Raw genomic sequence first — 27,256 nt, forward strand, 5'->3', positions numbered from 1 at the left:
ATTGATCTCTTTTGTAATACTTTTTTTTGCAAGTGTGTTATTCCAGCTGCTACTGATCAACTGAGCTAAGGGGAACTTGAAGTACACTGGAAATATTATGGGATAAAAATTGTCCATAAAAAATGGATCAAAACTTTGTAATCAGGAAAGGGACTGGAAATAACCACCATTTCCTGTCTAATGGCAATTCTTGTCTAGGATTTTGTGCATCACTACAGGCGCTTTATGGAGCAGAACAGAGATTTCGACCAGAGGCTTGGGACGGTCCTCAATCTGGCTTTCCAGCACTCCAAAAACCTGAAGTCCACTTTTAAGGTATGTCTGTTCATCTGAGCTCCCATTCTTTAAACACATATTGTTCTTTCAGGCCATCAAGGAACATGGAGAGAGCATATGGAGAACATAGCACCAACATCACGTTGGTCTCAGATGAGAAGCATCTTATCGGGAATTACAACGAATGCAAATATTTTGGGCCTTCTTACTGTGTTTAGATCACAGTACACTGTCTTAAAACTGCTTTTGTCCCATTTAGTTGTTGAAGATTTTCGGCACCTTGCTTGAGAGACCCCGGATCCACCAGCTGTTCTCTCCCAACTACAACATGTTGTTGACAATGTTCAACCAGGAAATAGACCACTGTCAGTTTATACTGGATCAACACAGAGATGGGGTAAGATTTTACAACAGAAATAATTTACATGGCAAAGAAACTTGAATATTTCACGCAGAAAACATAAGATACAGCTATATTCTCAGACTACTCTCAGTTACCACCAACAATGGAAAAGTCTGTAACAGCTTCTTATGGTGGATACACTTCATACATCTGAACACATTTTAAGAACCTAGTATGACACAATAATGAATCATGTCTTTGTTTTTCAGATACGGTCCGGCTGTGCAGTGCTGGGGAAAAATATGCCGTCAGTGGCTGGAAACCTCAAATGGTCACAGGAGCTCCGAACACGCATCCTGACAAACAGGAGTAACCTTTGCCAGCTGGCCCATATGTATGAACTGACTCATACACACACAGTTTTATCTAGTGTTCTCCAAGATCTAGCAGATGTGTTGTTTAGCTTAATATTCACTGTTAGAAACACAATTAAGATTCCTTAGAGCTCTTTTTTCAAAGTCAACTGTATAATTCAGACTGATCTCAGAAATCCTCATCTGAGGTGTGGTAATGCTTTGGAGAAAAAAAAACTACATCTAAACTTGTCAATTCTTCAAAAGCAACTGATTGCTGAGAAATGTAATGTTTGAGAGATGTTCAGTCAGCTCATAACGCTGATATTGCACTCACTTTTTATATCAGCATGTAGGTGTTTAAAAACCCTAGCATACAGACTGCAATAATAATCCACTTGTCAATAAATACAAGCTAATGTACAAATACGATCCTTTTTTTCCCCCTGCTCTTCCTTCCAGGCCTCTGGGGTGCGCAGAGGCGGACGATGTCCTCCGGAAGTGTGAGCATGTACTGGAGGTTCTGGGTCAGCATGATGAGGAGCTGTTCTCAGAGTGGACCGAGGGCTTGGAGGAAATCTGTGAAACCCACCTGAAGGAACCATTGCTCACACTGGACACTGACACAGGCCTGTTCCAGGTCAACTTCAGTCCTGCTGTAAGCACCAAAAACACCCAGTCACCATTAAATACATTGATAAGAGTTAAAATATTTAGATGAACAGTTTTTTGTCAGGTGTGGAATTGATGCAGAGATGCAACTACAGTGCTGCTGCTTATACACAAGATAAATAATAATACAGTGAATCAATGATTGATTGTACAAACTCCTCTGTAATCAAACTTGTTAAGTTGAGTTTACACCATAGATAATATGCAAACCCATTTAAATATATGTACATGCACTAATTATTATAGGATAATACTGAATTAGGTTGAATTGAATGCACACAAAAATAATTTTAGTAAATCCCACACTAATTCATTTCCCTTTCCCAACATCCTGTTGTTGTGCTTCAAATTACCAAAAGTAGCAACAGTTTTGCATTGAATAAAGAGATGAACTGTTTTTCAGTGGCAGCAATAACCAGAGTGTGAAAAGACCAAAGAAAACCACCAAACATAATCAACATAAAATCAGAGAAACAAGACGAAGCGTTTTCTGAAAAGCACAGCAGCAATGAATATATTTAACCAGTAGTGTCAAAATCAAGCACTCTACCCCAAGGATAAACAACTTACCTCATGCACCGTTCACATTTCATCTGATGTGCCGCATAATGCGTGTGTGCCCTCAGTTCAAACCATGATTGGCCTTTACGCATCTACCACTCAACTATTCATAAGTCTAAATTAGACCTTCACTTTATGGAGCTGATTCTGTCTATTCAGATTTATTCCTGCAGAAGTAAAAAGAAACAAAACAACGACCTTAAACTGGATCCATCAAATCATTGATTACATTTTCTCTTCTTCCTCCGCCTCTCTTCCCAGTTGACATCGGTGCTCAGGGAGGTGAAGTATCTGGCTATGTTGAAGAACCAAAACATTCCTAAAGCAGCTCTCCATCTCTACTCCAAACGGGAGAGACTCTATATGGTAGGTCGCACTGGTCGTTGCGACAGCTGATACTGATGCATTAACTGTGGAGACGTTCTTTCAAAATAAAAGGTTTGTTGATCTATAAACTATGTCACAAACCACCTGATGCACTCCTTTGCACCATGCAGTACACACAGACACTGACCTTGGTGACCCAATGGTACAACCAGCTCCAAAGTACCATCCTGGCTGTGGAGCTGGGACTGGTGAAAGATGATATGGACAGAACCAAACACCAGCTTGAGCCCGCCCTCCAGGAGCTTACATGGGCTCAGGATGACCTATGGGACTACATGAAGAGCACACGAGACCTGGTTAAAGTACTGAACATTTCTTATTTGAGCTAAATATAATGTTTAAGCGAGTGAGTGATATTCTTTTACTAAAATATCGGCACTATTTAAATCTGATCTCACATACATTTTTAGCTGAATTACAAAAAAGTTTATTAACATTGTCAAAAGCCGTGAGCAGTGTAACATGAAACCTGATATTCTCCTCATGTGCTTCAGGCCAGTTTTCCTCATAGAAAAAAAACCCTATAACAAAAAGCAGCATGCAGCTGTTCACCAAAAGGGTAATCACCAGTGATAATCGGTGCTCTCTTTTGCCATCACCAGAGCATTTCTAGTCGTGTCCGGAAGAGCAAAGCTAATGTGGGAGCCATCCAGGCCCTTATGGGTAAATTCAGCCATCGGGCCTTCATCACCAGAAAGAGTCATGGCTCTGCTCTCCTCATCTTCTCTGACATTGAGGAGAGTGTTTCCAAACAGCATGCTCTCATCGCCAGCACAGGGGAGCAGATACACAAACTTCTGCAGGTATATTCACACGCCTCAGAGAGAAGGACCTGTTCACAACACATAGTATTACTGTATGTTAAAGGTACAGTATGTAAGAAATCTAAAGCAACTGGCCGTAAAATCCTCCTAATATGTCACAGAGACTCAGGAATAATGTTCATATAACATGATGAACTCACCAACAACAATAGTACATCCAGAGTATTTGCATTAAAAATCTTTTTTTGCAAACTGCAAATCATGTTTATGTTTTGAATTTACGTGTTTACATGTTGCGCCACCTAGCCCTCTCTCCCAGTCACGGCGGCGTCAGTGGTGTTTCAGCCTCCGGTCTGGTCCACTGAGCTGCCGCTACGGCTGGGAGAAAAAATGAGATCGCTGTGTTTTGAATTTGACTGCAGTAACTGTTTTTGGCCACATTCTTACATATTGCACCTTTAACATCCTCCTTAACTCCCAGTGACGCATCTCTCACCCTCCCACTGTGCTGCAGGACAACCAGTCTCTGCTCGGGGTGACAGACCTGAGCAGCAGCGAGTGGAAGGCCTACACAGACTATGTGGATCGGACCATCTTGGCAGGCTTCTCCAGTGCGGTGCGATGCTCTCTGCAGTACCTCATGGACAACACGGACGCAGCCCAGCGTATCACTCCGCTGTTTGAGGTCCAGCTGGTGCTCAACAACAATGAGATGACCTTTGACCCCTCATTCGACTACGGCCGCGCTGGTAACTTCTACGATATCGTGGATAAGATGGTGGCCAACATCACAAACATGGCGTCCTTCATTCCCAGAGTGGCAAAACATAAACAGCTGGAAAACTATCAGGTGTAGTACAGATTAGATGTTAGGCTTATACATGAAGTGCATGCATGCTGTGTACACATGCAGATATATATTTTCCTGCTGACACAGACGCTGCCATTTCACACTATGCTGTCTGCTTGATTGTCTGCTATCTTGCCAGTGTGACATAAATAAAATGGAGGATTTGTCAGCGATGTGCCATGTGATCCGCTCCCGGGCACGTTCAGCCATCGCAAAGGTGAGTGTTTGATTTCTGTCCACACATAAAGACCCATTTATCATTCTTTTTTGAATTCAAGATCTCTTTATTGGCATTTTCTCATTATAACAAATGTGCGGTGCTGGATAGCCATTACAGACACATGAGATGGGTTATGGGTACATATCAACCACACCATGCACAGATGAGATGTATAAAAATACATAAAGAATACAAAAAAATTGAACAATGTACAAAATAATCCCTCCCATGTCATTGCCAGATTACTAGTCATAGCATAAAATCACTGTTAAACCAAAAGCACCCATTTATTATTCTAACAGGCTTTGAAATTGAAAGACTGTGTTGATTTTCAGGTCAGGGAGTACCAAGGATCGTTTGCCAGCTACCGCTACCTCTGGACCGATGACAGGTCAGTGGTGGTCACTGTCATAATAATGCAGAGATAGAGAGATCGAATCTGGAGAGAAAATCAAAGACGGTTTTCATCTAACGTTTCACAGGTCTGAATTCATGAGGCAGTTTCTGCTTTACGGCCACGTGTTAAGCACAGAAGAAGCCGAGCTGTATGCCGACTATGAACTGAAGAAGAACCCACCCACACTGGATAACTTCAAAGAGCAGGTGCTGCTTCACTATTCCTGCATTCAACCACAGTTTAGTGGGGTTTTTTTTTTTTTTTTTACAGATGTGGTCGATTCCAACTTCAGTTTCTGCTCCTTTCCTCTTTGGCCGCTTTCTCTGAGTTGTCATATAATTCATCATTCCAGATTAACCTGTTTGAGTCTCTGTACGTACGAGTGAGCAAGTTGGAGGACAGGAGGGTGTTTTATGGCTGGCTGCAGCTCGACATCAGACCCTTCAAACACACACTGATGAATGTCATAAAGAAGTGGAGCTGGATGTTCAAGGAGCACCTGCTGAATCATGTGAACCAGAGGTGGGAAACAAGCACAGACGAGGACTGATGTCTGCAAACGCACTTGCGATCACTCTAAATTGGCCCTCAGCTATAGAAAATGATCTGAGAAATATTTTGAAATTGCTCTCCGCTTTTAAAGCTCACATCATCCTCCTTCCTCTTTATCCCACAGTGTGAGGGAATTATCGTCTTTTGTCCAAGACACAGCGCACGGCCTCTCTAAAAAGGTAACAGATGGTGACTACGCAGGTCTCGTGGACATCATGGGACACCTCATGGCCATACGAGACAGACAGATCAGCAGCGAGCAGCACTTCAAGCCTCTCAAATCTACCGCCGACCTCCTAAAGACCTACGGACAGCAGCTGCCTGAGAGCGTCTACACGCAGCTGGAAGTGTGTGCCTTTGCCACAGATACACACATTTCCATGGATACTCGCATTTGATCTGTACTTTTCTCACTTAATTGCATTCTTTACACAGGAGCTGCCAGAGAAGTGGAAAAGCCTCAGGAAAATTGCCTTTACAGTCAAACATGAAGTGGCGCCTCTACAGTCAAATGAAGTTTCAGTTATACGTAGGAAGTGTGTCCGGTTCGAGGTGAGGCCGTGTGTGAGCAGGGTAGGATGTCAGTGTGGCAGCCCCCTGACAAAGAGCTCAATATCTGACATATAAACCGTATCACTTTCTGTCCTGCATTATATATGACTGACACCTCACCCCCCAGTGTGGACAGTCATAGCTGGAGAGCTGGAGAAACTCACATGTCCTGTTTTTCCTCAATATTTAAGGTGAAACAGCATGAATTCAGAGAACAGTTTCGTACTGAGTCCATCTTCAAGATCAGTGTGGAGGAGCCATATAGATTTATTGATAAGGTGAGATGCGAAGTGAATATGATTACGGTACCTTTTCAGAAATAAAAGACCATGCCTTACACTAGGTGATTAAATAGAATAGTTTCCGTCCGGTCAGTTTTCAAGGAAATTATAATGTGCAGCATTTTAAATTGTCCTTGTCTCCAGTCTAATCGAGTGGTAGCAGTGATGGAGGCAGAAATGAAGAAGCTGCAGGACACGGCTGATCTATTTGAGGTCAGCTTCCCAGACTACAAGCAGCTGCGTCAGTGTCGCTCTGACATCATACTGGTCAAAGCAGTCTGGGACATGGTCATCTTTGTCCAGGTACACAATAATCATCATAATTACAATAGGTTGGCATTTTGATTTCTGAGCTATGGTTGAGCTCCAATAGACATACAATTAACACAGGAGATCATGGTGAGGCGCAGCCTTTGACTGCTCAGTGTTCCGATGTCCTTTTATTCTGTAAAGGTCATTAGAGAATCACAGATTAAATATTTCTCATCCCCATGCCAGACCAGTATAGAGGACTGGACCAAGACTATATGGAAGGAGATCAACGTCGAGCAGATGGACATGGAGCTCAGACGATTTGCCAAAGTATGGCACTCGTCCACTAACAGACAGAAATGATCTCACATTTTTCCTGGGGTAAATAAAAAGTGTTAAATCCTTCCATAATTAATGACTATATCCCTCATATTGAAGGAGATGAAGATGCTGGATAAGGAGGTGCGGGTGTGGGACGTCTACATGGGTCTGGAGTCGACTGTGAAGAACCTTTTGACCTCTCTGAGAGCGGTCAACGAGCTGCAAAACTCTGCCGTTAGAGAGAGACACTGGCAACAGCTTATGAACACCACCGGGGTATGAGACTATCTCTGCTGCCTCTCAGCATCGAGTAGCATCTGATTCAATAACGTTTCTCCATTGATCAGGTTCTGCACTGTGCATTCTATTGAGTTTCGCTCTGTTCTTCTTTAATCTAGTCTTCATGTACTGTACCTTCATCCAGCTATCCCACAGACTCCTCCAGCCCTTTAATGACCAGCACAGTTCAGTGAACCCAATTATCCTGATCTGAAATCTAATCACACTCATGGTTGCCTTGTGTGTTTTTGTTGTTTTTTTGGCCCTCAGGTCAGGTTTGTAATGGGAGAGGGCACCACCCTGGGGGACCTCCTGGAATTACACCTTCACCGTGTGGAGGATGAGGTCAAGAACATAGTGGACAAGGCTGTGAAAGAAATGGCCATAGAGAAGGTGGGAAGAGACAGTATATATGTTATATTGAATGTGCTGTAGTCACTCATTTAAAGGGATAGTTCAACATTTTGGCAAATTGGCCCATTGCCATAATCGCTATAGTCATAGCAGTAGGTTCATTACCTTTAATTGTAGGTGTAAGCTATTTTCAGTACGGCGGAGCGCAGCAGCTGGCTGCTCAGAGCTACACTATGGAGGCTAACGGAATTTCTTGGTTTCCCTCATTAAACTCATCAAATTCAACATCCCAAAACTCCACAGCGCTTTTGTAGACAAGTTGTGACCTGCACAACCACCACGCTATGAGATAATGACGGAACGATACGAAACGGAGCCGTTTTCGAGGTAAATTCATACAAAACCGCTGATGCGCGTTGCGTTCAGGGACAGTTTTTCAGCAAGCAGTCTCCGTATTTACCCTGTATTTACCTCGAAAACGGCTCCGTTTCGTATCGTTCCGTCATTATCTCATAGCGTGGTGGTTGTGCAGGTCACAACTTGTCTACAAAAGCGCTGTGGAGTTTTGGGATGTTGAATTTGATGAGTTTAATGAGGGAAACCAAGAAATTCCGTTAGCCTCCATAGCGTAGCTCTGAGCAGCCAGCTGCTGCGCTCCGCCGTACTGAAAATAGCTTACACCTACAATTAAAGGTAATGAACCTACTGCTATGACTATAGCGATTATGGCAATGGGCCAATTTGCCAAAATGTTGAACTATCCCTTTAATAGTTTAAACTCACTGAGAAAGATCAGCTCACATGGATGCACATTTGAGAAACAGTTTCTTATCTTAATGAAAAAGAAATTAACCTTCACCGACTGTCACAACAATGTTGAGCATGGTCTCTACTTTTAAAGACAACAAATAAGATCCAATCTTGATGCAGAGATGTGATAATCAAACATAATAACATCTTTACAGTGGCTTTATTTTTGCACTGCTGCTTTTTTTTAACAATTCTTCAGAATTCACATTTTAAAAGGAAACGTTTTCTCCCGTTGTGTAGGTTTTGGCTGAAATAACCCACACATGGAGTTTCATGTCCCTGTCGTACGAGACTCATACCAGCACAGGAACCCCTCTCCTCAAAGCGGATGAGAATCTGATAGAGACACTGGAGGACAATCAGGTGAGGGTGTAACAATATAATATACTACTATGATTTCCTTGCAGTAGTTCAATGTGTATAGTGTGATAGTTATTTGATATTGTGACAGTTTTGGTCACACAAACTCACTGACATCAAAGAGGTAGCCAATCAAAACCCAAACAATAAAGACAGCAAAAAGGACATGCAGAATGTGTCTCAATTTATGTATAATAGAGCACCAGACAGGTTTCTTACAGACCTCTGGGTTAAGCACCTGTTTTATTCGTCTTCAGGTGCAGCTGCAGAACATCCTGATGAGCAAGTATGTGGAGTATTTCCAGGCAGAGGTGAGCGGGTGGCAGAAGAAGCTGATGGTGGCCGACCTGGTCATCTCCTCCTGGATGTCTGTCCAGAGGACCTGGGCCCACCTCAACAGCATCTTCACCAACAGCCACGACATCCGCTGCCAGCTGGCCAATGACGCAGAGCGCTTCCAGGGAATACACACTGACTTCCAGGTAACACATCCACGTGGTCCAGCAAGGGCCTCCATCGACTGTATTAGCAGCGCACCCACCTCATTCCACCTTAATATTGTCCTTTCTTTGTGCCCCTACTTTTTTAAAAATTGTAGAGCTTGATGACTGAGGTGGTGAAGAACAATAATGTGGTTGAGGTAACCAACCATCCAGGCTTCCTGGAGAACCTGGAGACTTTGCAGCAGAGGCTGTCTGTGTGTGAGAAAGCCCTGGCCGAGTACCTGGAGACCAAGAGGCTCACATTCCCCAGATTTTACTTTGTCTCTGCCTCAGACCTGCTGGAGATTGTCTCCAAGGGAACACAACCCAAACAGGTGAGAAATCACAAATTTATTATGTTTTCTGAAAGAGACATAGACATGGCCAGAGTCATCAGTTCGATATTTTCTTCAGACTATGCCCTGGTGGAGTGAAGAACATCGATCCTTGTTGTTTTAATTTTCTTTTCATTGTTTTAGATTCCTGTCAGAAGATTATTGTTAACATTTCTTTTTTGTCATTTACTTTTTATTGGTTTTGATTTTACATGTAAACAAACAAACAAACAGTCAAACAATCAACATGAAGACCTATACATATGTACAAAAGTATCAAGGGGAAAGTAAAAGCGTACATAAGGGGACTGGTAAACACCTCCAGTCGAGAAATCGAGAAAGAGAAAAAAAGAAAAAAAGAAAAAAAGTAAATACATAGAAAATATTCTGATAGTCCAGTCTGAGATTACCTGAAGCCCGGTTTTATGGTAGAGACATATGTAATCCATTTTTGCCAATTATCAATAAATACCTCTTTTTGTGTTCTTAAATTAAAAGTAATTCTTTCCATTACATAGATATCAATCCATTCATCTACACTAGGTGCCTCCCTCTTCAGCCATTTCTTCGTTATTGATTTCTTACAAGCTACCAGTAATATTCCCAGCAAGTATTTATCTTTGTTCCTCCATTCCAGTTCCTCTAGACCCATCAAATATAACAAATTAAAGCAAAAACATCAACATCAACAAACAACAACATTCTGTCTGGTTGGAATATGATCTCTTTTGATATGGAGTGCAGAAATAGCGGATGACATTTTTCCATGTATATTCTCTCCAGAGTGGAGAATTTGTTGTTTTCCATTGTTGTTTAAAAATTTCCTTCCAGTTTTCCTGAGAAATTATGATGTTGCTTTCAGTTTCCCATCTTGAGTTTACATTAGCTGTATTTTCTTTGTTAAATGATTGAAGACTTGTGTATAATTTTGAAATTATCTTCTTATAAGGTTCGTCTTTATAAGCTTTTACAAATACCTGTAGAGTATCATTTTCAGGTTCATAATTTTTTATAAATTTGTCCAATCCTTGAATCTATGGTCGTGTTGACTAGGTGTAAATTGTGGGTCATAAGCAAACCATTTCAAGATTTCAAATGTCTTTTTTAAATTGGACTGTTTTGATACATCACTCAAAAGCTTTAATGAATTAGTGATCCATGGATTATCTTGATCAGTAAGGTGTTTGTGTAGTGATGGATCCCCAATCAACGCAGTGACTGGAAATCCTTTTCCCATTGTTTGTTCAATATTTTTCCATCTAGCCTTGTAACTAGGAGTACACCAGCCTATTAAAGGCCTAAATTGGGCTGCCTTGTAATAGTCTTTTAGAATAGGAAGAGCTTATTGTTAACATTTCTAAAGGTTAGGAAACGGAGGCATAGTCAGTGTGTTTGTGTGTTTTCCAGGTGACCAGACATTTGCTGAAGCTCTTTGACAACATAGCAGATCTTCGCTTCAAGGACTCAGACAAAGATGGAGGAGGGGAGGAGGATGAGGAGGCAGTTGCTATAGGGATGTACAGCCGAGAGAGAGAGTATGTTCCGTTCTCTGAGCCGTGTGTCTGTGAAGGACAGGTACTGAACAACACCATTTTACTTCTGTGTGTGCAAGTACAATTGCAATTATCACCATTCAACTATCACATTACTATGGTAGAGCTATAAAAACAACTTATAAGTGTAAATATTGTCATATAAAGTATAAATATATTTGTCTATTGCAATAATTTTAAAGGTTTTTCCAAACATTATAACATGGACTGCTCCATTTATTGACTTTTTGTGTCTTTCTTCAGGCAGAGTGTTGGTTAAGTGCCTTGGAGAGCACCATGCGCTGTACGGTTCAGAAGGAGATCCAGGAGGCCGTAGCTGCCTATGAAGACAAACCACGAGACCAGTGGCTCTTTGATTATCCTGCACAGGTATGATTGTGTATGTGCCACTTAAACTTTACAAATATGGAAATAATCAATTCTTCCTTCCTTTCATAGGTAGGGTTGACTGGTAGTCAGGTGTGGTGGGCCACAGATGTGGGCATTGCCTTCGAGAGGGTGGAGGAGGGATTTGAGACGGCCCTCAAAGACTACAACAGAAAACAGGTAGTGCTAACACACTGGGAAGTTATTGTTAGGGTGATGGTTGTAGAGTCGACACTGTTCAGTCATGTTTGCTGAATTCTGCTTTTCTAGATCACACAGCTAAATTCACTGATCCACATGTTGCTGGGAGATCAAACACCCGGAGACAGACAGAAAATTATGACTGTCTGTACCATTGATGTCCACGCTCGAGACGTGGTCGCCAGTCTCATAAGTCAAAAGGTAATGCGAACATTAGATCTAGTTTTACACCAACAGTTAGAGACCTTCATGTTGCTGTTAACTGTGTGCGTGTTCTCTTAGGTGACGACAGGGCAGGCATTTGCATGGCTGTCCCAGTTACGTCATCGCTGGGATGATGAAACCAGACACTGTTATGTTAACATCTGCGACGCCCAGTTCCAGTTCAGCTATGAATACCTGGGGAACACGAACAGACTGGTCATCACTCCTCTAACTGACAGGTACACATACACAGGGCACAATATGCTACCAAGTGTACCTCGTTGGCCTCCTGTGATTTAATGAAGGCAGAAAATACAATCATTTATTCCTGTATGTGACCACATTCAACAACAATGAATCCAAAGTTATCACATTAGTATCTCATCTGTTTCTATACCATAACTTTTCTTCCAATAGATGTTACATTACCCTGACGCAGTCCCTCCACCTGACTATGAGTGGTGCCCCCTCAGGCCCAGCTGGCACTGGTAAGACCGAGACCACTAAGGACCTCGGCCGCTCCCTGGGCATCATGGTATATGTTTTCAACTGCTCGGAGCAGATGGACTACAAGGTAGCAGCGGCTGTTCAGATGGTCTCCACAATGTCCATGAATGTGACATTTACATCATTTATTAATATCACCCTTACTCTCTCTCTCTCTCTCTCCCTCTGTGTCTCCTTATCGCATTTCTTCAGTCCATAGGTAACATTTACAAGGGTCTGGCTCAGACAGGCGTCTGGGGATGCTTTGATGAATTTAACAGGATTTCAGTGGAAGTGTTGTCTGTGGTGGCTGTGCAGGTCAAAACTATACAGGATGCTGTACGCAACAAGAAGCAAAGGTAGATGTAGAAATAATAACTTGCATTGTAGACTACACTTTTTGTTTTTCCCACACTTCTTTTCCATGATTTCTAAAAAAAAATGTCTACTGTCCATACTGTAGGTTTCATTTCCTGGGAGAGGAGATTGAGCTGAAGCCAACAGTGGGAATCTTCATCACTCTGAACCCTGGTTACGCTGGCAGGGCCGAACTCCCAGAGAACCTCAAAGCTTTATTCAGGTCTGATATAAACAGAAATTTAGAAGATAAACAACTCCTGTTGAAGATGGCTGACTAAAACCAAAAATGATTTGTTGACTCTTAAGACCCTGTGCCATGGTGATCCCAGACTTCGAGCTGATCTGTGAGATCATGTTGGTGGCAGAAGGCTTCATAGATGCTCGTCTGCTTGCACGCAAATTCATCAGCCTCTACACACTTTGTAAAGAGCTGCTCTCCAAACAGGTAAGTACATAGAAGCAATTTGTCAAGACAGCGAAGCTACAATAATTATCCCCTTTGCTATTTTAAGATGCGTCTCCATGTGAGCACAAGTCTCTGGTGTAAAGATGTTGTTAGTTTAATTCAGCCAGAGAACTCTAATATTAGACGAGAAAGTATGCAACCCTACATTTCTAGACATGATTCAACTTTTGGCTCCACTTTAATTGTAGTGGAAAGAAATGCACTAAGTGGGGCTATGACATTTTTTCCTGACTTTGAAATGTGGTTTGCCCATTCATTAGATGCTCACCATGTCCCTGGCTGACAAGATAATGATTAATCACTGCAGCCTTTTTATTTATATACCACTTTAATCAACTGCGTTGTGTATATCATGGTGAATTTACCGTATATGAAGAAAAATAACAGGTGCTCTTGAATAAGGTTATCATTCTTTCACTTTTTTCTATTTTCAGCATAATGTTCAGGCTAATTACTCTTATGTGCTCTATTATCCATATAATTGCTCAATTTATATTGGCCTCCCAGACCTTCACTAAGCATTAATTTCATTTAAAATGTTATGTATTGTCATGCTTGTTTGATGACTTCCATACCTCTGTTCCTTTATCTGTCAGGATCATTATGATTGGGGCTTAAGGGCCATCAAGTCAGTCTTGGTTGTGGCAGGATCTCTGAAAAGAGAGGATCGTAGCAGGCCTGAAGAGCAGGTATGCATCAATCTTCATCACTGCCGTGAGCTATCATTCACACTGAATCATCAAAGAGTGTATTTTCCACAAATTTGAGGAAGTACATTGTTTCACAACATGGAAACGGTCATTTTCTCCCCAGGTGCTCATGCGGGCATTGAGGGATTTCAACCTGCCAAAGATAGTGACCAGCGACGTGCCCATATTCCTCGGGCTGATCAGTGACCTGTTTCCTCAGCTGGACGTGCCCAGGAAAAGAGACCCTGAGCTGGAGAACGCTGTTCGCCAGTCAGTCAGTGAACTGCGGCTGCAGCCTGAGGAGAACTTCATACTTAAGGTGATGAATGAAGATGAATGAACTGTTCATTGATGTGTTTACAGGAATTTATGCTTGAGAATTATAGTTTAGGTCTATGATCTGTCAGAAAGAAATGTAAATGCGTAATTAATAGTGTTTATATGATCATAAATCAAGTATGATGCAGTGTTTTTGTTTCTCCAGGTGACCCAGCTGGAGGAGCTGTTGGCTGTCAGACACTCTGTGTTTGTAGTTGGCGGACCAGGAACTGGAAAGAGCCAGGTTAACCTCTTTATAGCCACTGTATCCCAAACTACATACATAGTTTACAGCATATCTGTATTGTATATGTATGTGGTTTTGTGTGGTTGGATGGACAACACACAAAGTACTGTTTTGTCTCATACACTGTTATTTCAAAGCCATTTTATATAAGAGGGGAACCTCACACCCAAGCACATAGATTTTTAATATAAGACTATACTGTTATGTTAGGATCTTTTTTGATTTATTATGTCCACTCAAATCCACTGCTGCAGAGTATTCTTATAAGTGAAAGGTTGAATTTCACTTTTCTCAAATCTGTTACCATCCAAAGTGATAATTAGAGATTTTCTGTTATGGAAACATGTGGTGCACATGGTGTCATCATGGATTAACAGTGTGTTTATTCATCAGATCTTGAAGACGCTCCATAGAACCTATGCAAACATGAAGATGAAGACTGTATGGAGCGATATGAACCCTAAAGCTGTGACCACGGATGAGCTGTTTGGGTATCTGCATCCAGCTACCAGAGAGTGGAAAGATGGTGAGGATTATACAAGGAATCTAATAATAAATAAGTGATGATCAAGGGAACCAGTGTTTCCTCTAAATTTTAGGTCACTGTCAAGCGGGAGTTATTTTGGTGCCAAGACCATAATTTATTCCCGAGCCTCTTCTCAGAATTAATTAGAATTTGTAATTTTTTTCTGGTTCAGAGTCGGCTCTGCTTTGAATAGTTTAGATGTATAATAGTTTGACTTTGATTCCATTACATGGGTTAGCTTTAGGACAACATTGAATAGATAGTTTGTGACATTGCCCAAGTGATGGTAGGGCACCAGAACAAATGTTTTAAAAAAAAAAGGAATATATGCAGTAATTGCTGTTTTACTCTCCACTACATTAGGTCTCTTCTCCTCTACCATGAGGGAGCTGACCTCAGTGGGCCATGATGGACCCAAATGGATTGTTCTGGATGGAGATATTGACCCCATGTGGATCGAGTCTCTCAACACAGTTATGGATGACAATAAGGTGAAAGTCTCTTTTTCCTCCGTGACATTTTCCATTTTTCTAATGCTGCGATTTCAGTTATATATCAACACACCCAGAGTCCAAACAGCAATAAAGAGTCTTCATTCATTTTGATCATGTTTTGCAGCCACTGTGTATATCTCAGTATATGCTGCTTAAGCTCTGTCAAACCTCATTTTTCCACTCCTGTATTCAGGTACTGACTCTTGCCAGCAATGAGAGGATCAGTTTGTCATCCTCCATGCGTCTACTGTTTGAGATTTCTCATCTGAGGGCTGCTACTCCAGCGACTGTGTCCAGAGCAGGAATCCTCTATGTCAACCCACAGGACCTTGGCTGGAGCTCGTGAGACACACACACACACACACACACACACACACAGACGCACGTTTAAAGTCATCAACTTCTATTTCGTCACTTCTCTGAAATTGTTTTTTTTTTTGTTTTTTTTTTGGTTAAACTGTGCTGTCTTTATTTATACTCTCAGTTATGTGACAAGCTGGATAGACACCCGCCAGGCCCAATCAGAACGGGCCAATCTCACCATTCTCTTTGATAAGTATGTGCCATACTGTCTGGAGCAAGTGCGCTGCAATCTGAGAACTATCACCCCCATACCAGAGAACAGCATGGTGCAGGTGAGGACACACAACAGCCTCATTTTGTATCTTGGGCAAGGAGTCTTAATCACTGTCACATACCTCTGGCATCGTCTCAGAGTTACTCAGCCAGTCGATGAATGTCGGTGTTATGTTCTCGTATACTGTCAAAACTGTGTCACTGTATCTTGTATAACCAATTATTGCACTGGTGCGTTTTGCTCAATCAGACGCTGTGTTCCTTGTTGGACTGCCTGCTGACAAAGGAAAACACTCCAGCCGACTCTCCCAGAGAACTCTATGAAATCTACTTTGTCTTCGCCTGTGTCTGGGCTTTTGGCGGGGCTCTCTTCCAGGATCATGTGCGTGGAGACTGAATGGTTGCTGGAAGAAATACTTTGTGTGTTACTATCATTCTTTTGCTTGTAATTACTTAATTAATATGTTCTCTAATACACCCATTTCAGCTGAATGACTATCGTGCTGAATTCAGTCGCTGGTGGTCTAAAGAGATGCGGGCAGTGAAGTTTCCCTCCCAGGGCACCGTGTTTGACTATTACATCGACTCTGAGACTAAAAAGTTTACTCCCTGGAGCGAGAAAATGCTGCCATTTGAGCTGGAACCCGATGTGCCGTTACAGGTGTGACCAGAATCGCAGTGCATCGTATTCACACTCAGTATTGACTCATGCTTTAGTCAAGTCACTTGATATCTGTTTCAGACCGTACTGGTTCACACCCCAGAGACTATCTGTCTGACATACTTCATGGACCTGCTGCTCCAGAGAGGCAAACCCATTATGTTAGTGGGCAACGCTGGAGTGGGCAAGACCATCCTGGTGTCTGATAAAGTCGCCAAGCTGAAGGAGGACTACATGGTGGCTAAGGTCCCCTTCAACTATTACACCACATCTGCCATGCTGCAGCGTAAGAATCACAGGAATCAGAGCAAATATTTCTTGATAAGCTTTTTTTATATGTTCCATGTCAGAGTGCAAGAGAAGAAAATATACAGTAGATCATTACTTTATCTATTAATGTCCAATTTGCCATGGCAGTCGTGCCATGGTTACTGCTGTTTCTATAGAATTGTATAGAAGAAGGACAGGCTGCTCTTGTTTAAATAGAATAGTGAATCTCTTTATTCAGATGCCCTTGTTCTGTTTCAAATCTTCTTCTATTCTAAATGTACGACAGAATATACTGTGCGAATAGCAAAAGCCAGGCTACACAGAAGATTTTGAACCTGTGTGAACTGTGTGTCACAGTGTATTACATCTCACTATAGTGCCTCGCCGCATTTGCCTATAAATAGTTGTTAAATTTCACAGCGCTCACACAACAGCACAAGCTCTGACTCGTTGATTTATCCTTGTATTTTTAATTCTCTTGCTGGTGCAGTTTCTCTGCAATTCACACATTTTCTGTGTTGAATGAGTCATTTTCTCTGCCTTTCATGAACTGTCTGTTTCATTACATGGACCTCAGGTGTCCTAGAAAAACCCCTGGAGAAGAAAGCTGGTCGTAAATTTGCCCCTCCTACCGCTAAGAGACTCATCTACTTCATAGACGACCTCAACATGCCTGAGGTGGACGTTTATGGGACCGTCCAGCCGCACACACTCATACGCCAGCACCTTGACTACAACCACTGGTAAAACAACTGATACACACATGAACACACACATATTCAAAGCCCGGATTACTGAGCCTGAAGTAATGAAATGTGAATTATACAGCCCCCATGCTGTTTGTACCAGTCTTTGGTGAGACTCCAAACCCCCCCAAGAAAACAAGGGGAAAACTAATTGAAAACAAAATATTTTATTCATTCTACCTAATTGCATCTTGTTTCATTTCAGTGCAGTGTGAATCTCTTCTGCATTTTGCTGCCGTTTGTGATGTTGTCCCTCTCCTCTCCTCTGCTTTCTGTTCCACCATGTTTGTGTGTCTTAACTGATCCCAACACACAGTGGAGCAGAGTCAGACCACCCACTACAGAATCAACCAAACACTGTGTACTGTATAGTAGATGTAGATACAATGTACAGAATAGTTATGTGGAAACTAAATAAAGTGAGTCTTTTACTGTAGGTATGACAGACAACGACTGGTGCTGAAGGAAATACATAACTGCCAGTATATCACCTGTATGAACCCGACATCTGGGAGCTTCTCTATCAACCCCAGACTACAGGTACAGACTTCACTACACTACACTAAATACTATAGAAACAATATACTATACTGTAACCAGAATTCCACTGAATGTTACCATGGTAATACATCACAGAAAATACATTTACCAAATCAGCTGTGAAGACAAGATGCAAAGTGTATGCATGGAAATGATAAACAAGCAAAACAAACAAAACAAAAAAACAGCATACTGTAGATGTGAAGCAATAAATACTGGAAATAACCTCATTTAAAGTCTTGGAGGCGGTTTTAGAAAGTAATTCTGGTTTTGAGGTGAGGTTTTGAGTCATGCTGGTAAATTATTCTTAAATCTCCCCGTTTTCCATTCCAGAGACATTTCTCAGTGTTTGCAGTACATTTCCCTGGTGCCGATGCGTTAGCCACCATCTTCTCCAGCATCCTGTCCGCTCACTTCCTACAAGGCGGCTTCAGCTACGGCGTTTCCCGCTCAGTTGGAACTCTCATACAGGTACGTCTTCAGTGTCAGAGCATTCGGACCTATCACACCGTTGATCTCAGTTGTGACAATAACTTTACGACCATTTCTACCATCTGTCAATCTAGGCAGCTATTTGTCTGCACCAGAAAATCAGCCAGAACTTCCTCCCTACAGCCATTCGCTTCCACTACATCTTCAACCTGCGAGACCTCTCCAACATCTTCCAGGTAACACATGCACAGTCATCTCAAGTATGTGATATATAATGCAAAACTACACCAAGTTGAATTGCTCCATTTACTTCTTTTAATGAGATTCAGAGTGAACCTGAATTTTATAGCCGAACAATAAGTGACTGATGAATAATTAATTTCACACTTCAGCTATCAAACTAGTTTTGTAGGGGGTGGTAATGTGGGAAATGCATTTCAGCATTGAGAGTCTCTAATCTCATCACACGGTATTTACTCTGGCCTGATGCGTAGGGCATCCTGTTTGCCCTGCCTGAGTGTATCCGTTACCCCATGGACCTGGTTCACCTGTGGCTCCACGAGAGCTCCAGGGTTTATTCTGACAAACTGATGGAGGAGAAAGATGTGGAACTCTTCAATAAAATCCTGCTGGACACTGGCAAGAGATATTTTGAGGTAAGAAACAAGCATCATAGCATAGTAGTACAATAGTTTAAAATGTTCAAAATTTTGAAATGCAGCTCTGAAGTCAACACATCAACTTAAAAATTGAAATTCTCTGTTGCATGTTCAGCATCTTTCTTTTTTTTAAAATTTTTTCCAGGGAATAGATGAGTCCATCTTTATCCACCAGCCTTTGGTGTACTGTCACTTTGCCCAGGGTGTGGGAGAGCCTCGCTATCACCAGGTACACACATTCAGTTTCACTTTGGATTTTTGTGTTGCTCCTTTCAAGCATCCAATCTATGTTTTAATAACTGTGCTAATAAAAATGGGTGAGTTTAATTGTTTTTGACTGAAATCAATTTAGCATGTGGATTATCTGCAGCTCACATATTCAAAGACCTTATGGCACAAATTCGGCTGTCATGTCTCATCTGTCAGGAAATAAATGAGGATAAATGCACTGTCATTAGCAAACTAATGACCTCTCATTTCTTTATGGGGTTTGAATTGAAAGTTAATTGACTCAAGTCTTGATAAGAAGCTAATTTCATTACATATATGGAAGTAGCCACATAGTGACAAGAGAATGAAGTAGGTTTGTTTATTTGGCCATACTGTCAGGCCTCAGACTGGGAGAAACTCCAGAAGACACTGGCTGATGCACTGGAGCATTATAATGAGCTGCACGCTGTCATGGACCTGGTACTGTTTGAAGAAGCTATCCAGCATGTGTAAGACACACACACACACACACACACACACACAGACACACAGAGCATGGAAGCAGCAGTGAAACATATACTAACATGCAGGTTGGATTTACACAGATGAGTGCAAACATTAAACCCAGGCCACACAAACACACTGTTAATTCTGGTGTTTGTGTCCAGGTGTCGTATCAGTCGTATCCTGGAGGCCCCCTATGGTAACGCCCTGCTGGTGGGAGTCGGGGGGAGCGGGAAGCAGAGTCTGTGCCGGCTGGCTGCTTTCCTCAGCATGCTGGAGGTTTTCCAGATCACGCTGCGTAAAGGCTATGGCATAAATGACCTGAAAGTAAATATGCATTAACACACTCATGCACGACAGATACAAAATGTCATTATGCTCCTCAGTTTAACGGCACTTTTCTTCTATTCCCCACTCTAACTTGATTTATCTTTATATATATATATATATACGTAAATATAAATGTATGTATTCTTTGTCCTTTTTCTTCCCCCCGCCCCCTTCTTACCCAGAGTGATATCGCAGCACTGTATATAAAAGTGGGGGTGAAGAACATCGGGACAGTGTTCCTTCACACAGACGCCCAGATTCCAGATGAACGCTTCCTGGTGCTCATCAACGACATGCTGGCCTCAGGTTCGGCTGCACTGACCTGGGATGAGTGTTTTCTCCTTTGATAAGCAAATGGTTTCAGCTTCAGTGTGTAAAGGCTCATATTGTCAAATCTGAAGAATGAACATACTTTCTTTCTTTATGTGTGAATTTATTGCATAAAAGCCGCTTGGAGCATAAATCCAGTGAGTCGACAGTGAAAATTTCATCAGCCAAATTTAATTTCTATTATTTATTTGACTGAAGATAAGAGAAGGCACATTTCACACTGACTGCTGAGGACAAAGTGGCTGGTGAGGCAACCAAACAACCTCGCCAAACTAAAGCACTGAAGTCTTATATTTTGTTAATGGGCTGGTGTATAAATCTGGTTTGAATTTCTTTTATATTTTTATGTCAGTGCCAAATAAAAACTGAGTTATTAATGATTTTTTTGTATGTTAGCAGCTATCATACATCACACTGACAGCAAGCAAAATTATTGGGTCAAAGTGACATTAAATGCCATCAGCAACAGTATGAGGAAAAGCTGTGGTATTATTAGGAAATACATACTGAGTCTGCATGTTTGTGCTTGTAGGAGATATTCCAGACCTGTTTAATGATGAAGAAGTAGATGTTATTGTGACGTCCATCCGTATGGAGCTCAGAGGACTGGGACTTATAGACAGCAGAGACAACTGCTGGAGCTTCTTTATTGAGAGGATACGAAGGCAGCTCAAGGTCTGAAACATTATTTATTAAGTATTAGGACAAATCACACAAGATACAGTATAAAGACGTATCACACAATTAACCGTATCAGTAATTGTGAAATAAATCAGCTGCTACCCTCTCTGTCCTCCAGGTCGTCTTGTGTTTCTCTCCAGTCGGATTCACATTGCGGACACGTGCACGAAAGTTTCCAGCTCTGGTAAATTGCACTGCAATAGACTGGTTCCACCCCTGGCCTCAGCTCGCCCTGCAATCTGTCAGCTCTACCTTCATAGAGAAAATCCCTGGACTGGAGGTAACAACACATTCACATGCTGTTCATTCACTTTCTTTCACCTCTCCACTGCCTCCTCTCCTCTTTTGGTATTTAAGAATAAAAACCTGTCTTTTATACAGTACTGTATGTGATGTGGAAGTTAAGCTAGTATGTTACTCATATCCATATTCAATATTAACAAACTAGGCAAAAGTGAAATATTATTAGACTTGTCAGTGTTATTAGGTCTGTTCAAAAAAAAAAAATCAATCTAGAGGCTTCTGGTGTGTTAAATCCATAAATCTTAGAGTGTGTTCATCCTTTGCAGCCAAATGTGAGGGCATCTATCAGCGAGTTCATCTCTTACGCCCACACTAGTGTCAATGAGGTGAGTTATTGCAAAGCACCATGGGTGATAACCAACCTTGACTCCTGCACTCACATCATGTCTGGATGTCTTGTTTAACCGCAACGTTCAGGTGAGTGTCAAGTACCAGCAGAATGAAAAGCACTTTAACTACACCACCCCGAAGAGTTTTCTGGAGTTTATGAAGCTGTATGGAAATCTGCTGGGGAAGAAACACACAGAGCTGACCCAGAAGATGGAAAGATTAGAGAACGGCCTGCAGAAACTGCTGTCGACCGCCTCACAGGTCAGAAAACACGCACCGTGCAGCCTGAATAAACACCGAAGTTAGTTCAACCAGCTAAGCATCTGAAACGTTGTGAGTTTTGTGCTTTTCCTTTTCAGGTAGAGGACTTGAAGGCCAAGCTGGCAGTGCAGGAGGTGGAGCTGTGGCAGAGGAACACAGACATCGAAGCCCTCATTGCTAAGATCGGGCAACAGACGGACAAACTGAACCAAGAGAGGGCTGTGGCTGATGCTGAGGAGCAAAGGGTAAAGAATGTGTATCTGTGAGGCCTCTCAAAAAGCAGAAGGCATAAACAAGCATAAGAAAACCTGCAGCACATTTTGACTCTCAGATCAGACCTCTCTTAGAGCTACAAGGAGAGAGGCAAGAAGGATCATTTCATGGCAGAGAAATAAATCAAACCTGCATCCATCCATTCAAAGTGCATACATGTACTTTTGATTAATTGTTCAGGTGGCAGCAATTCAAGCTAGGGTGACCAAACAGCAGCAGGAGACCGAGGAAGACCTTGCCAAGGCTGAACCGGCCCTACAGGCGGCTAATGCAGCTCTCAATACATTAAACAGGGTAAAACACATTTACACATGTAAACACAGAGGGCTGAATCATTTCAGCCGCAGTCATTTATTTGATTTGTTGTGTTTTCTTTCATTCAAGATACTGTATATGTGGACATGACAAGCGGTGTAAATAAACCAAGAAAGACATTTTACAAGGCAAGGATGTCTCCATGGATTTGCATCTGTGTGTGTGTGTGTATGTGTGTTTGTCATCCAGTTGAACCTGACAGAGCTGAGGACGTTCCCCAACCCTCCAGCTATTGTCACCAACGTCTCAGCAGCTGTCCTGGTGCTTCTCGCTCCCCAAGGCCGAATCCCCAAAGATCGCAGCTGGAAGGCTTCCAAGATGGTTATGAGCAAGGTGATATTTCACACTGACGTCTTGTAGTGTTTCTCAGATTAATGGATTTCTACCACAGAAGCCAAAGAGTCCATCACAAATAAATTACCTGAACTGCTGAAATAACATTGTTTCACATTTAACATAACTGCTGCTGCTGTAATTCTTTCTCTTGTCCAAGCTCCCCAACAAGAGAATGCAATGTTTATGTTTACTGTGTTTTCATTTATGTTGTATTGTTTTTATGGAATGGTCTATTGGCTGCTGGTGTTTTATAATTTGAAAAACTGCTCTAGTCGATCCTGCATTAATCTTTTTAAGTTTCTGGCTTTGTGTCTTTGTTACAGTACATGCTTTATAACCTCTATATTTTACGTTCTTTGTGCTGCTGCTCCCTTGCTCTTGAGATTACAAAGGAAAGCAAAGCGTCTTCCTGGTTAAAGAAAGTCAGAAAATACTGCTGCATGAAACAGTTTCCAATATGACGTGGAGCTGTACATTTTTATTTTCCTCCACTGTTCAATTTGCACTTTTGATTTTCAATCCAAAAGACCTGTAGAAGCATTATATAAAGAGTGACTTTGATATGACATTCACCTCTGCACACAAATGTGTATCCAGGTGGATGACTTCCTGCAGGCTCTGGTGAACTTTGACAAAGAGCACATCCCCGAGGCCACGGTGAGGTGCGTCAGAGACGACTACCTCAGCGACCCAGAGTTCAACCCCGACTTCGTCCGACAGAAATCCTCAGCAGCTGCAGGCCTGTGCGCCTGGGTGATCAACATCGTACGCTTCCACGAGGTACTCGCACCTTCACCAGCTGTCGTCCAAACCAACTCACTGTGTGATGTTGTTAACTATACAGAGCTGTGTTCTGGTTGTTCAATAGATTGTTTTCTGTTTCCCAAACTGTTGTGCCGCACTGGATAGATTTTTGTAAGTACAACTATCATCTGCTGTCTATATTTTAGGGTTTAAATCAAGCATTTCTTTATTAATATCTCATACTGTGACCTCTCAGAAACAAAATTGAAAAGTGTGTGTGTGTGTGTGTTTGATGTATCACCAGGTGTTATGTGAGGTAGAGATGAAGAGGATGTGCTTGTCTCAGGCCAATGCCGATCTGGCTGAGGCTGCAGAGAAATTGGAGGCGATCAGAAAGAAACTGGCTGTAAGCTCCTTAGATCATTGTTCTCTTTTCTTTTGTTTCTCTGCCCTCAATGCCTTGTTTTCCTTTTTTATTTTATTTCTGTCTTTACTTCTTTCTCATGTAGCAATTTAACTCAAATTCTTCTGGGGTTTTTCTTTTTTTTTCATATTTTTGGCCCTTCTTCTGCTCCTCTGCTTCTCAGGAGCTGGACAGCAGCTTGGAAACTCTGACAACGGCATTTGAGAAAGCCACGTCAGAGAAAATGGGCTTTCAGGAGGAGGTCAACCGCACCAACAAGACGATAGAACTGGCCAATCGGCTGGTCAAAGGGCTTGAGGTGGGCGTTCCTGAAAGTTGGTTTTAGATTTATTGGTTTATATTGTCCAGTGTGTTGTACTTAATTTCTTTAATGCTTAACCTATAGTTTTGCATTATTTGGGCAATAATCTTTCTCTCTCTCTCTTGTGTGTGCATCTGTGTGTCTCCGTCCGCGTTTAAGAGTGAAAATGTCCGTTGGGCCCACTCAGTGGCTCAGTACCATGAACAGGAGAAAACGCTGTGCGGGGACGTCCTGCTCACTGCAGCATTCATCTCTTATGCCGGCTCTTTCTCCAAGACGTACAGGAGGGAGCTGCTGGACAATCTGTGGATGCCGTTTCTGCGCAACCAGAAGGTCACAATCTGCAAAACACATCACTCATTCGGCCATAAAAACAAACATTTTTCTAACTTCTGAGGTCTGTCTGAAGATTTGTTGCGGTAATGTCTTCTCTTTCTCTCCTCCCGTTTCCCCTTAGCTGTTGTCTGTATTATCCCAGCTTCTTATTTCTTTCGTCATTTCGTCGTTCATTTTCGTCCGTCCTTCAGATGTCAATCCCCATGACAGAAGGCTTAGATCCAGTGTCAATGCTGACTGATGACGCAATGGTGGCCCAGTGGAACAACGAAGGCCTACCCGGAGACAAAATGTCCACTCAGAACGCCACCATCCTCACAAACTGTGAGTAGAAGCAATAAATCTCCTATACTGCGTCACCATGATGATGTCAGTCGCTTTTTTTCTCACGGGCGGTACAAACAGTGCAGAGCAATGCAGGTAAACATCCCTGCATGGATTGCGTTTGTTGCTTCAGGTGAGCGCTGGCCTCTGCTCATTGACCCTCAGCTGCAGGGCATCAAGTGGATCAAGAGTCGCCATGGCAGCAGCCTCAAGGTCGTCAGCCTTGGGCAGAGAGGGTGAGTGATTTCTCATCCCGGTCTGAACATCCTCAGGTGGTCATGAAGGTTTTCAACACGACCTCCACAATACCTGAAATGTTGCTATATGCTGGTAGACTGGGAAAGCTTTTATTTTGAAGGGTACTGCAAGAGTCACATTTACACATCCACTTGTTCTTCAGCAGTGCAGTACAGTATAATGAGGGAGCTGACTATATATATAAAAAGTGTTCCTTTTTCATTTTCACATATTGATATTGAAATGTTCCAGTTATGTAGATGTGATAGAACAGGCTGTGGTGGCTGGTGACACCGTCCTCATCGAGAACCTCGAGGAGACCATTGACCCTGTTATTGACCCTCTGCTGGGACGGCACACAATCAAGAAGGGCAGGTAACACAAAATACAACTTTACTAAACAACCATGTGTTCCTCTTACATTCACACCGACCTTGCACTGTTTTTTTTTTTTTTCTCACTCCATCTTAGTTGTATAAAGGTCGGGGACAAGGAGTGTTTCTTTCACCCAGGCTTCAGACTGATCCTTCACACTAAATTAGCCAATCCTCACTACAAGCCAGAGATTCAAGCCCAAACCACCCTCATTAATTTCACCGTGACCAGAGACGGACTAGAGGACCAACTCCTGGCTCAGGTGGTGAATCAGGAGAGGCCTGACCTCGAGCACCTCAAGGTAAATTAGGTTCTTCTTTTCCTTTTATTAAACAAACAACAGGTTCACCTTTTTACAACTCATTTATCTCTGATTATCAATGTTTTAATTAAACTATACAATAACAGCAGTGATAAGCAAAAAGTAATTTGTTTTTGTCTTGATTCAATCTAGGAGTTTTTTTTAATGAATTATTTTTTCTATTTTGCTCCTCCTGCAGAGTGAACTGACCAAACAGCAGAACATGTTTAAGATCGAGCTGAAGCTCCTGGAGGACGAGCTGCTGACGCGCTTGTCTGCTGCTGAGAGCAACTTCCTGGGTGACAACGTGCTGGTGGAGAAGCTGGAGACCACCAAGCACACTGCTGCTGAGATTGAGATGAAAGTAAGAGAGAGAGAGAGAGAGGGGTGGAGTTTATTAGTACCTGTGTTTTTATTTGTGGTGTGAATCAGCGTTAAATCTTTTTTTTCTTTTTCAGCGTTAAATCATCTTTTATACATATCTCCTTCCTGTGCTCCGTCTCTTTTTCCTTCCTCTGTGTCCATCTTGTCCCTCCCTCTCAGGTCCTGGAAGCTAAAGTTAATGAGGTGAAGATAAATGAAGCCAGAGAACACTATCGTCCTGTTGCTGTCAGAGCGTCGCTTCTCTACTTCATCATGAATGATCTCAACAAGATAAACTCCATGTACCAGTTCAGCCTCAAGGTAGCTGGAAAAGGAAGATGAAGAAGCAACTGAAAATTATTATTATTTAATCACATAAACAAAATTTTATTCAACATAGAAAACAGAAAATGATGTTTTTCCACTGTAATGTTTCTAAACGCCTCATGAGGATCACATGCAATGAACTCTTAATGGCCTGTGATGGAAAATGGAAAACATAACATGAAATCTGTGATTATCGAGTATTTATTAATCAAGCAAACATCCATCTCTTGTCCTCAGGCCTTTAACGTGGTTTTCCACAAAGCGGTTGAGATGGCCGAGGCCTGTGAGGACGTGAAGAGCAGAGTGAACACCCTCATCGACTGTGTTACCTACTCCACCTTCAACTACATCAGCAGGGGACTGTTTGAGAGAGACAAGCTCACCTTTACTGCACAGCTGGCCTTCCAGGTGCATGTTTGTGTTTAATGTGTGTGTGTGTCTGCGTCAATGTTCAGA

The 27,256-nt window shown here is 42.1% G+C and overlaps 1 protein-coding gene across 2 annotated transcripts in view; it reads left to right on the top strand.

Moving 5' to 3' along the window:
- The window catches only part of dnah9l (dynein, axonemal, heavy polypeptide 9 like), a 38,563-nt gene that overhangs the window by 5,591 nt on the left and 5,716 nt on the right, over window positions 1-27,256 (top strand). For both annotated transcript variants that reach the window (XM_085805852.1, XM_085805853.1), the window contains 68 exons: window positions 199-315; window positions 536-673; window positions 889-1,013; window positions 1,435-1,630; window positions 2,467-2,571; window positions 2,703-2,894; window positions 3,195-3,395; window positions 3,871-4,206; window positions 4,346-4,423; window positions 4,762-4,817; window positions 4,909-5,029; window positions 5,176-5,345; window positions 5,500-5,722; window positions 5,811-5,927; window positions 6,119-6,205; window positions 6,353-6,511; window positions 6,707-6,790; window positions 6,899-7,057; window positions 7,331-7,453; window positions 8,465-8,587; window positions 8,842-9,066; window positions 9,183-9,401; window positions 10,809-10,976; window positions 11,198-11,323; window positions 11,393-11,500; window positions 11,591-11,722; window positions 11,804-11,964; window positions 12,143-12,299; window positions 12,425-12,570; window positions 12,675-12,791; window positions 12,878-13,016; window positions 13,634-13,726; window positions 13,851-14,045; window positions 14,211-14,288; window positions 14,685-14,817; window positions 15,181-15,308; window positions 15,505-15,653; window positions 15,796-15,946; window positions 16,138-16,269; window positions 16,375-16,548; window positions 16,630-16,834; window positions 17,396-17,561; window positions 18,002-18,104; window positions 18,438-18,575; window positions 18,671-18,772; window positions 19,031-19,192; window positions 19,341-19,424; window positions 19,805-19,914; window positions 20,074-20,236; window positions 20,422-20,545; window positions 21,102-21,244; window positions 21,369-21,530; window positions 21,820-21,879; window positions 21,971-22,144; window positions 22,243-22,389; window positions 22,598-22,711; window positions 22,922-23,065; window positions 23,666-23,848; window positions 24,117-24,218; window positions 24,400-24,534; window positions 24,697-24,870; window positions 25,065-25,197; window positions 25,331-25,433; window positions 25,687-25,809; window positions 25,906-26,110; window positions 26,310-26,474; window positions 26,654-26,794; window positions 27,038-27,208. In XM_085805852.1, the coding sequence (XP_085661978.1) occupies window positions 199-315; window positions 536-673; window positions 889-1,013; window positions 1,435-1,630; window positions 2,467-2,571; window positions 2,703-2,894; window positions 3,195-3,395; window positions 3,871-4,206; window positions 4,346-4,423; window positions 4,762-4,817; window positions 4,909-5,029; window positions 5,176-5,345; window positions 5,500-5,722; window positions 5,811-5,927; window positions 6,119-6,205; window positions 6,353-6,511; window positions 6,707-6,790; window positions 6,899-7,057; window positions 7,331-7,453; window positions 8,465-8,587; window positions 8,842-9,066; window positions 9,183-9,401; window positions 10,809-10,976; window positions 11,198-11,323; window positions 11,393-11,500; window positions 11,591-11,722; window positions 11,804-11,964; window positions 12,143-12,299; window positions 12,425-12,570; window positions 12,675-12,791; window positions 12,878-13,016; window positions 13,634-13,726; window positions 13,851-14,045; window positions 14,211-14,288; window positions 14,685-14,817; window positions 15,181-15,308; window positions 15,505-15,653; window positions 15,796-15,946; window positions 16,138-16,269; window positions 16,375-16,548; window positions 16,630-16,834; window positions 17,396-17,561; window positions 18,002-18,104; window positions 18,438-18,575; window positions 18,671-18,772; window positions 19,031-19,192; window positions 19,341-19,424; window positions 19,805-19,914; window positions 20,074-20,236; window positions 20,422-20,545; window positions 21,102-21,244; window positions 21,369-21,530; window positions 21,820-21,879; window positions 21,971-22,144; window positions 22,243-22,389; window positions 22,598-22,711; window positions 22,922-23,065; window positions 23,666-23,848; window positions 24,117-24,218; window positions 24,400-24,534; window positions 24,697-24,870; window positions 25,065-25,197; window positions 25,331-25,433; window positions 25,687-25,809; window positions 25,906-26,110; window positions 26,310-26,474; window positions 26,654-26,794; window positions 27,038-27,208 (9,777 nt within the window). The remainder of the gene's footprint in view (window positions 1-198; window positions 316-535; window positions 674-888; window positions 1,014-1,434; window positions 1,631-2,466; window positions 2,572-2,702; window positions 2,895-3,194; window positions 3,396-3,870; window positions 4,207-4,345; window positions 4,424-4,761; window positions 4,818-4,908; window positions 5,030-5,175; window positions 5,346-5,499; window positions 5,723-5,810; window positions 5,928-6,118; window positions 6,206-6,352; window positions 6,512-6,706; window positions 6,791-6,898; window positions 7,058-7,330; window positions 7,454-8,464; window positions 8,588-8,841; window positions 9,067-9,182; window positions 9,402-10,808; window positions 10,977-11,197; window positions 11,324-11,392; window positions 11,501-11,590; window positions 11,723-11,803; window positions 11,965-12,142; window positions 12,300-12,424; window positions 12,571-12,674; window positions 12,792-12,877; window positions 13,017-13,633; window positions 13,727-13,850; window positions 14,046-14,210; window positions 14,289-14,684; window positions 14,818-15,180; window positions 15,309-15,504; window positions 15,654-15,795; window positions 15,947-16,137; window positions 16,270-16,374; window positions 16,549-16,629; window positions 16,835-17,395; window positions 17,562-18,001; window positions 18,105-18,437; window positions 18,576-18,670; window positions 18,773-19,030; window positions 19,193-19,340; window positions 19,425-19,804; window positions 19,915-20,073; window positions 20,237-20,421; window positions 20,546-21,101; window positions 21,245-21,368; window positions 21,531-21,819; window positions 21,880-21,970; window positions 22,145-22,242; window positions 22,390-22,597; window positions 22,712-22,921; window positions 23,066-23,665; window positions 23,849-24,116; window positions 24,219-24,399; window positions 24,535-24,696; window positions 24,871-25,064; window positions 25,198-25,330; window positions 25,434-25,686; window positions 25,810-25,905; window positions 26,111-26,309; window positions 26,475-26,653; window positions 26,795-27,037; window positions 27,209-27,256) is intronic.

Source organism: Trachurus japonicus, chromosome 17, assembly GCF_045865225.1.
Source record: "Trachurus japonicus isolate A0001 chromosome 17, Traja_1.0".
NCBI classification, from domain to species: Eukaryota; Metazoa; Chordata; class Actinopteri; order Carangiformes; family Carangidae; genus Trachurus; species Trachurus japonicus.